Source organism: Fukomys damarensis, unplaced genomic scaffold, assembly GCF_012274545.1.
Source record: "Fukomys damarensis isolate Sample0158 unplaced genomic scaffold, DMR_v1.0_HiC HiC_scaffold_71411, whole genome shotgun sequence".
Taxonomy (NCBI): Eukaryota; Metazoa; Chordata; class Mammalia; order Rodentia; family Bathyergidae; genus Fukomys; species Fukomys damarensis.
In genome coordinates, this window is record NW_022972323.1 from 1381 (window position 1) to 11183 (window position 9803).

Here is a 9803-nt window from a genome sequence, read left to right on the forward strand (position 1 = left end):
TTTCAAACTATGCTTCTGCACAATTGGTGGAACTCTGTGCTATGTTAGCAGTTTTACACTGATGGATCTTCTAATGGCATTGCTGCCTTTTTCCATAACGATCAGTCCATCACATTTCACTCTCTGCCCCATCTCCACCCCGCTGCTCTTTCAGGTTTGAGACACTGCTGGACAGTGCTCTGCGTCGCCGGCTCGCGACATGCTAGTACTGGGCAGGGACGTCTCCTGCAGTGATCCTCCTGACTCAGCCTCCTCTCCTGAGTGCAGGATTACAGGTGTGTGCCGCTATGCCCAGCACTTGCAGACTTCTTAAAAGTACAATTTTTAGCTATGATTTCCTTGTCTCTTTTCTACCTTTCTTTTAATTTCTTCTACTCTGCCTCAGGCCCACAATCTGCCTTACTTAGGAAAGGCTCAGTGCCCCTCCAGGGAACTTTCCCAGTTAAATAACAATCACAGAACCAGGTAAAGCATCACAGTGGTGCCACTTAGACTAAAGCTGCAGTCACCAGCCCCCTCACCTGCTCTGCTCACAGAACTGGGTTAGAGCGAGCAGGCACATTTTCCATGGAGGCCAGGAAACTGAGGATGTGTCCCCATCTGTCTCGGGACCACAAAGGACACCACAGATCAAAGGCTGGACCTTGTTTAAAAAAAAAAAAAAGTTCCAAAAACCCCTCCCTGATGATGGGTCCGAAGTCCCTGAAATTCAAGCCCAGAGCGACTTCATAGTGCTTGTTGGCCAAGGGCAGTGTCCCCGTGCTACAGCAGAGACGGATGCCAGGCTCCTGTGCACCCAGTGGGGAAGGGCACACAGCCTGCCCTGTGCACAGGTGAATTGGCTTCTGGAGCGTAAAGCATGTGTCCAGCCCGGCTGCCTCACTGGGTCTGCAGGTGAGACAGCAGAGCTGATTGAAAGGGTGCTGACACCCATGCCTGTCCCAGAATCCATGCTGATTTCAACCACACACACCAGGAAGACTGCACATGAATCCCTAATAAGGTCTGAGTAGGGCAAAGGGCAAAGGTTGGACCAGGAGATCCAGCGCCTGTGCTCTCACCGAGTGGCCTCCTGGGTTTTTGTTCCGATACCCCAGTTCTCTTAGGACCATGGAAGGGGGCCGCCTCGGGTGCTGTCCAGACTGGAATGAGGACGGGCGGTGCCCTACCTGCACTACACCTATAGGCGCAGGGTCCCCAGCCCAGAGGCATGGTCTGGCCACCATCAGGGAGTGGGTACCAGGCCTCCCTGAGAGAGGTTAGGGCCAAGGTGGCCCCATGTCGTCCTCAGTGGCTTCCAGCTCCCTTCCTCCAGGGGCCAGAGAACTTCTTGGCCCAACACAGACGCAGAGGTGGCCCTAGGGTTAGGGACCTCAAACCACCTGCCTGGGAATCCAGAGGTGACTCAGCAGGAAAGAGCCATCTGGTGGAGCTAGGACACTGGAGCAAAGGCTAAAGGCAGAACAGGAAGTGTGGGGCAGCCGGTGAAGCCCGGATTCTCTGTGAGGCTGATTGGGGTGCAGGGCAGAGCTGGGAAGGCACTGGAGGGTGCTGGTCCCCCCCACGGGCCCAGGTGATAGGAGGGGGACAGAGGGGCATAGGAGGAGGAAGGCAACCCTGCAGCTGTCCCTCCCCTCCTCCCTTGGAAAATTCCCAGGAATCTGGACACTGGCTGCTTCCTTGGGAAAGGTGGAGGGATCACGGCCTGGATTTGCTCTAGGAAAACCCTTCACACTGAGGAGAACTCTGGCCCATGGTCTGCACCAACCAGTCCAGCCGGACAGGTCGCAGCCCTGGAGCAGTCAGCTCGGACCACTCGTTGCTAGTACCTGCTAGCTTGCCTTTTGTCCCTAATCCAACCACACTGGAAGCCACAGGAAGCCCTGCTCCCAGCCTCCCAAAGGGGACAGGCTCACCTGGCTTCCCTCCTCCGATGCCCACTGTGAAGCCTCTCCCCAAAACAAATGGCAATGGCCACAGCCTCGCCCGATGTGGCAGCCCTGCGGTATCACATGTTGTTTCTGCCTGTCCCTTCCAGGGTCAGCCCTGGGCCCTGTGTGCAGCCTGGTGGCAGTCCTGGGGCCTTGGCCTGTTCTTTCTCCTTGGGACTGTCTCAGCACCTCTGCTCCCATTTCCTGACAGTAAATGATTACTCTGTAAATTTGCAAGAGCTACAAACTTATTAGGACCTGAGCGTGACTGGGAAAAGCCACCACCCCCTCTGTGGCTGGCCTCTGTCCTGGCCCAGCTGGGCCTCGGCCTCCGCTGCTCTGTAAGGCTGGGAGGAGAGTTGGGCCCAAGCCCTCCCCTGTGGCCTGGAAAGCTGGGGTCCCTCCCACTCCACCCTGGGCCAAACCACCTTGCCAAACCAGACTGGGTGCTCTGCCTCCAGGGAGGAGGCTGGGGGAAGTGCCCTGGTGTGGAGATTCTGCCCAGTGCTTCCAACCAACAAGCTGAGCCTGGGATCACAGGAAGCAGCTCTTCAGCAACCTCATGGCCCTAGAGTGGGGTTTCCGACCCACCCCCTCACCCTGTGCTTCCCACCTCCATCCATCCTGCCTGCCCCCTGCGCCCACCCTGAGCAGGGCAGCTGGGTTAGCTGCCAAGTGGGCCTGGGCAGATCGACTGGAAATGCAGGGTGGAGAAGGGGCGGCCCTTGCTGGCCTCTAGATGGAAGACCAACTCACAGCAGTGCCCTTGGGGAAAGCTGACCACCAGATGGACACTGGAGGTGAAAGATGCACCATTACGTTTTTACCTGTAAACAATTACTACTGCAGTTATGGTGATTTTGGTTTAAGGTGTGTGTATGTTTATATCAATGTTTTGGTGGTGCTGTGGAAGGAACCCAGAGCCTCGGGCATGCTGGGCAAGAGCTCTACTGAGTCACACCCAGACCCGTTTGTTCAGAGCTGGGGATCTGCACTGCGGACTGAAGCCGGAGGCCCGGCTTGAATTTTCCATCCTCCTGAGTCAGCTCCCACAGTGCTGTGATTGCAGGCTGTACAGCTCAAGCAGTGCATTTAGATATTTATATGTAAATAACAGGACTGAGAGCTGCTTCAAATTCCTAGAGAGGGCTGAGACTCGGGGCTGTTGCAGAAGTTGGGACAGGCTGCCCCCAAGAGCCTTATTCACACAGTGGCCCCATAAACTCGTAGAGCGGTGCTATTGGCTCCCCAACACCCTGCTTGGCTCACACTGACGGCACTGCACTTCACACAGGCCTCTGCAGGGCCTGGCTCCATCTGCCCTCTGACCCTGTTTGCTCTGCAGTTCCAGGGTCTCCTGGGCCAGGCAGTGCTGGCTGGACACTAGCCAGGGTCACCACCGCCCCACAGCTGGGGGCTGGCTCCAGGGAGACCAACCTGTCCTGCCTACAGATATTCAGACCTGGGCTCCCCGCGTGCCAGGGCCTTGCTGGGAGGGGCGGCACCATGGGCCCAGGCCTCTCCACACCTCACCCCACCCCTACCCTCCCTCTGTCCTCACCTCCTTCCTCTTGTCCTCTCTGGGGGTGCAGAGAGGCCCCACTGCCACTGCACCATGAGGTGGCTGGTGGTATGGAGGGACAGACTTGGAGAGGGTCACCCAGGTCACTATCCTTTATTGGACCCATGCAGAGCTGAAGGGCAGCAGCCCTAGGGCCTGATGGAGGGCATGGTGCCCGAGCACACAAACTGGCTGCTGTGGCAGCAGTTTTTGGCTGCTAGGGGCTCTTGTGGGGTGACCACAGGCCACACCTGAAGGGGAGCCCAGCAGGACACACCACGGCCTGCCACTGCCTGTGGCTGTATTCCCAGGGACAAGGATGGGAGGGCATTAGGCAGGTGGACAGCAGCAAGCTGTGGGCACTGAGGTTTTGTCTGGCAAAGCAAATCATTAAAGCATCTGGAGCTGTACCTAGAGAGGGGTGTGAGGGGACCTGCCGCCCTGGCCCTGGCTGGTGATCTGTCACCCGTCCCCCCTCCCAGGAGCAGGCCAGGGAGGCGCTACCTCTGAGGATGCTAAAGCTGTGGTCCCTCTCGTGAGAGTAAAGTGCATGTGCTCACGAGTGTGGCAGGCAGCTGCAAGGTACACACCCCACAGTGCCCGCCAGCCAGGCCCTCGGTGGAGGTTGCTGGTAGACGGTGCTTTCATCTGCAGCACTGGCTCATGAAAGGAGCAAACCTCAGCCAGAGCCGGACACATGTCAGCCGGCCACTCCCAGCTGGGCCACCACCTGCTGGGGAGGAGTGGAGGCGGGAGGGTGGGGAGCCAGCCCAAGGGACGCTCCTGCCCTCTTCCTGAGACTGGTGCTAGGGAGGAGCAAGAAGGGGAGCACTTGGGGCAGGAAGGGGCCTGGGGAGGGGAGGCCACACCCCGCTCATCTTCAGCCCAGAGCTGGTGGCCTCAGGTGGGCACCCTGATGCCAAAGTGTTTCCGCAGCTGCTCCAGGAACACGAAGGTGAGCACAGTGTGTGGGATTAGACGAATGCCAGCGGGAAAGAGGCCCTGGGCAAGGAACCAGAGAGGGAGAAGTGAAGGGCCCAGGAGGGCACTGCCCACCACCCCAGCCCCAGCCCCCTGCTGCCCACCATACCTTGTAAAAGGCCAGTGGTCCCAGCTTGGCTGTCTCCACCGCGCAGTGAAAAACCCCCTAAAGGAGACAGAGGGAAGAGATATAGGAAGTGGCTTCTTGCTCAGGGGGACAGATGCACCCCCTTTGGTACCAGCTGGAGGCGGTGGCCCCGAGGGCTCCTGAGGTCCTCAAGGACATCAACAGGAGGCCAAATGGGCTGGGGATTTAGCTCAGTGGTGCTGCCACCTGCTCTCAAGCACAGGGACCTGAGTTCAATCCCCAGTACAAAAAAACAGTACCAAAGCGCTCAGGCTATCTTACTTGCAGGCACCCCACTTGCAGACAGCCAACCAGGGCCTTGACGGTGCACCCAGGGGCTGGGAGGCTGAACAGAACTATGACAGTCAGTAACCAGGGAGAGTCAGGGAGCAGAGCAAGGGATGGTCACAGGTACTGCGGGGATAGAGGACACCACAGAAATGGGGGAGCTACGGCCAGACACCCAGTTCAAGGGCTGCATTCCTCTGCCCAGGTGGTTCCCATTGAGCACTCCATCAATGTGCAAGGGAGATCCAGTTTGTTTATTTTTGGCTTTTTGAGACAGGGTCTCGCCATGTAGTTCAGGCTGGCCTTCAACTCACTATGTAGCCCAGGCTGGCCTCACATTTGTGATCCTCCTGCTTCAGCCTCCCAAGTGCTGGGATTACAGGCATGCACCACCACGCCCAGCAGGAAATGGGGCTTAAAGGAAGACATGGGCCTTGGAAAGGCAAAATCCTCTCCAGCTCTAGAGGGCTCCCTGGAGGAATGCAACCAGAAGGGAAGAGTGCAGAGGGAAAGCTCCATCCCGGTGTCCCCACACCCCATGGGGATTGCCCCAAGGGTACGAGGGCTCAGGGCAAGGACCCGGCAGTGGGCAGCCAGATGTCAGCACAGCCTCACCTGGTACTCGCCCTTGGAGTTCATGAGGCGGGTCTTCAGCACGTCCAGAGGCTGGCACAGGAACGTGGCACACCCGCCCTGAGGAGGCACCTGGTCACAGTGGGCCTGTGGCCCTTCCCTGCCCCCCATCCCTTCAGCTCCGAGGTGTTCCGAGGCTGCGGGCCAGGGGCAGTGGGGATAAGGGACACCAGACCTGCCTAGGCCTGGGAGGACACGCTGTCTCCTGCTGTGGTCCCCAAGAGATCGCACAGCCTCCTGCCAGCCTCCCACTGCCTCATACCTACACTCACCCGGGTGCTCTCAGCCCTCACAGCAGGGCACTCACCGCAATGAAGCTGGACACAAAGTGAGTGAGGATGTTGTCGGACAGGTACCCAGTGCTGAGGACCAGCTGCTTGGCCTGGTCATAGCAGGACAGCTGTAGGTGGACAGGGACAGCTCCAGGGAAGCAGGCAGAGGCCATGACACCACCCCACAGTGACCAAGCATCTGGACTCCATCACTGCCACACCTGCATGCGGGCAAGTCTGGAGGCCAGGCTAAGGACTGGCCGGCCAAGGTCAGACCCAGGCCGTGGCCCTGACCCACCTGTGCCTCTCCAAGGGACAGCAGGTGGCTCCCACACCCACTGCCCAGCTCTGAGGCCTGACCTGTGAGGAACCCTACCTGGCCCACAGTGACAAGGGCCCCGCGGCTGGATGCCATGGTCGCACCAGAGAATAACCTCCTCAGACCCTCTGCAAGAAGAAGGGGGAAGTCGGCACCCAGCCTAGACTCCTGTAGGGAAGGGGGTTCCCACAAAGTGCCTGCTCCTCTCACCTTCACGGGCCACGCGGTACAGGCCGTCCAGAGCATGGGCATAGCTGCCAGGGACACAGAATGGGTACATGAGCTTTACCCTGGCCACAGCCCCAGGGTCCACCCCTGTCACCGGCCATGAGCTTCTGCAGAGGCATCATAGGGACAGAGGGCTCAGGGGCCAGCAGACCCGTCCCTGGGGATGTACATGGGATCCAGGCCCTCTAGGGGGCTGCAGCTCTGGCTGGTCCTATCTGCAGGTGAAGCCTAGGCCACCCCCAGGCCCCTCAGAGCCCCATGCTGGGTGAGGCACTGCCCTCTGGGAAGGAGGGTCTGGGGAGGAAACCAGAGACTGCCCCAGGGGAGGGTCTGTCAGCTTAGGGTCAAAGAACACTGGGCATCCCTGGCAGCGGGCAGGGAGGGGCTGTCTTGGAGTGGGCATGTATGTCTCGTGCCCACTCAGCCTCTGAGGGCCCCTGACACCAGAAACAGGCCCAGGACTGTCCCTAGGTGCCGCTGGTTCCCAGCCCTCAGCCCGTCCTGGGGGACCAAGGACGACACCCCAATGACCCCGGGGCAGCCACTTACGGCATTTGTTCCTGCAGACCACCAGCCTCCCCACCCGCATTCCACACGAGCCCAAGGACATCACGGTCTGTTGCGGTCCCCCTCACATCAGCCACCCGGGGCCTCTCCTGCCCACCCCAGGGCAGCCCACTGCTCCGCTCACTTGCGTCGCTGATTCACAGACAGCTTCATGTCATTCTGCATCCTGAAACAGAAGGGCGGCCACTGGACACGCTATTCAGGGGCCTGAGGGCAGCGGGTGAGCTCAACAGGTTACCTGTTAGACGAGCCACCGGCCCTGCTCATCCCTGCCCTGTCTGCAAACCGAGAAAGCCCCTGACCTTGGGGCCAGGGCTCTACACAAACCTGACATTGACCAAGTCTGCAGGGGTCCCCACAAAGCCTCCGGTTAGACCTGTGGTGACAAATATGCAGGCACAAGTGATTCCCGGTGCTCTGGCCCTCGCCAGTCCCACCCGGCCCAGTGCTTACCGCTGATGCCTCCTAGCAGCACCTTGCTGTAGAAGGGGACAGGCCCCTGGCTGCCCTTGGTCAGGCGGTCCCGTACAGTCTCGTAGATGGCGAACCGTGTCAGGGAATAGGTCATCTGGGGAGAAGGGACCCGACTTAGGGATGGGTACGCCTCACCCCAGCCTTGGTACCGTCACCAATCACCCTGTGAACAGGGCACACCAAGGGACCACCCCAGGCCACTAGGCCAGCATGTGGCTGGGCCAACTTTCAAACTCAGGGCTGCATGGTCCGCTTTCTCCCACCTCCCCCACCACAGTTTCCCCATCTGTAAGTGGAGGTCTTGGGCCCAGCCGTAAGAAAAGAGCCAGCATCCTGGAAGGCAGGACCCTGCCCCACACCTAGACTGGGGCTATGGGGCCCAGAGGCAGAAGGAGGAGGAAGCTGCACTCCTTGGGGTGCCAGGGGCTGCATCCAGAGCATGGATCTGGGATGGCCCGTCTGAAGACGGGAAAGGGGAGAGCTCCGTGGGAGGGGGGCACACCTGTCTGCACAGCGAGGCGCTCAGGCCATTGTAGAGCGCCAGGATGCCGTCGGTGCGCACCACCTGCAGCGCCATGCCGGTCATGCGCAGCTTCACCTCCTGCTGCGTCTGCAGATGCACCTGCGGCAGGGACAGGTCACTTCTGCACACAGCCAGCCCTGCTGCCTAGGCCCAGGCCGGCAGAGACCAGGAGCGGAGCAGATGCTGCCCAGAGGCCCCACGTCCCTCTGATGAGGCCCCTGCAACAACCTATGGGCTCAGTGCCACCTGGGGACACTGAGACAGACAGGGTGGTGGAGGCTCCTCAGGGACCTGGCCAGGGACTCTGCATCCAGCCTGGAATCTGTTCCCACTCTGGTTTAAAACAGTGATAATCACTGCTCACCACCCCACCCCAGCCTTCTTCAAGGGCCAGCCCTGTGCACAAGATGGGGACAGGGGACAGCAGAGATCATAGGCTCAGCAACATGAGTGCATCTTCCTACTGTGTGAGCTGGGCAGGACAGAGAGGTGGGGCCCCGGCCAGAGTGGCCATGTGGGCACCAGCCCTTGTCCAGGTGAGGAGTGGCCAGGAGGATGAAGACAGGATGTGGGTCTGTGGGGACAGATCAAGGAGCCTCAAAATAAGTTTTTAAGGGGTTACCCAGGAGGCCCTGGTGAGCAGCCCTCAGAGAAAATCCATGGTCATCTTCCCTGAGGCTGGGCACTGTCACTGTCTGTCTTGAAGGATGGACACCTTGTTGGCCACCTTCCCTGACCGCTCAGACACTGTCCTGCAGCCAGGTGGCATCTGGCTGGGTGGGGAGGCAGTGACATCCACAGGGGCCTTAGACAGAAGTCAGCAGCAGCACTCCAGGTCACAGGCTGCAGGACTCTTGAGACCTGGGCTCCCTCAGAGACTCAGCTGGCTGGCCACAGGGTCAGAAGAGTTAGGAAAAACAGCCCGGAGGAGAGGGCTGGACTCTCTCTCCAAATCCAGCTGTGCTTTCCTGCTCACTGTGACCCCACCTCTCTGAGGCCAGAGCAGCCTCCAGGACCCTCCCAGGACAGGTGAGGTCCTGTCCCCCACATGTAACTGGGTGTCAATGCTTTTACTAATTAGAAAAGCCACTCCTGTAAAAAACAGAGGTCCTAAATGGAGGGATGAGCCTGGACCTTTCAGCAGCTGCAGGTGCCACCCCAAAGCTGGGTCAACAGCTCAGGCCATATGTGCTGAACCCCGTGGCTCTGGGTGGGGGGTGAGGGAAGGGGTGCTCAGGTAGGCTAAGCCCCGTCCACAGGCCACCGCGTGACCACAGGGCCTGCCCCTGGCAGACCGGGTAAAGCCTCAGGCCCTTCTTTGTTCTCTGTGGCGAGGCAGGGTCAGAAAATGCCCGTTGGCCTTTGGCTGGCCTCCGGAACAAGGAGCACTCTGTCTTATTTTGCCCCATGAACACTTTTCTCAAACAAATAAAGTTAAAAATGCCCATGCGCTTCCCCGGGGCCACACGCAAACAGGGTCTGCCGGCATCACACTGTGGCTGTGCCGCCCCCACATCCCTCCTGGCCTCTGACCTCCACTCCAGTTAGTGGGGCGAGCAGAGGCCAGGTCCTCATTTCCTCCCGCGTCCCCAGCCTGTCCTGGGCACCCACCACTACCTAGGGGTCCCCAGGAACCAACACCTGTGCACCCTCAGACAGGCCACCACTTTTAACCGGGCAGAGTCGTGGAATACCGGGGGAGGGGAGAATGGCTCAAAGGGGACAAGTTCAAACAGTATTAAAGCGCAGAGCCGGGCCGCTCGACCATCTGCCAAGAGGAGAGGACCAGGGGCTGCCTCGCGCGGCCTGGCCACCACCTGCGGAGGTCACCTGCACCACGAATCAGGCTTTCCGCCCGCGCCTCCTGGCGGGCGCCACAAGAGGCGCCGCAGGCCCAAG

General features: G+C 59.8%; 1 protein-coding gene across 1 annotated transcript; it reads right to left on the reverse strand.

The window, feature by feature from the left end:
- Positions 1–307: 307 nt before the first annotated feature.
- On the reverse strand, positions 308–8915 carry Slc25a10 (solute carrier family 25 member 10). Its single transcript, XM_010639167.3, has 10 exons — positions 7884–8915; positions 7361–7475; positions 7235–7283; positions 7032–7073; positions 6323–6366; positions 6170–6240; positions 5829–5921; positions 5504–5581; positions 4583–4639; positions 308–4494 (listed from the first exon to the last, which is right to left on the reverse strand). Exons 1-10 carry the CDS (start codon positions 7965–7967, stop codon positions 4393–4395), a joined length of 735 nt encoding a protein of 244 aa, XP_010637469.1. The 5' UTR covers positions 7968–8915; the 3' UTR covers positions 308–4392.
- Positions 8916–9803: the final 888 nt, after the last annotated feature.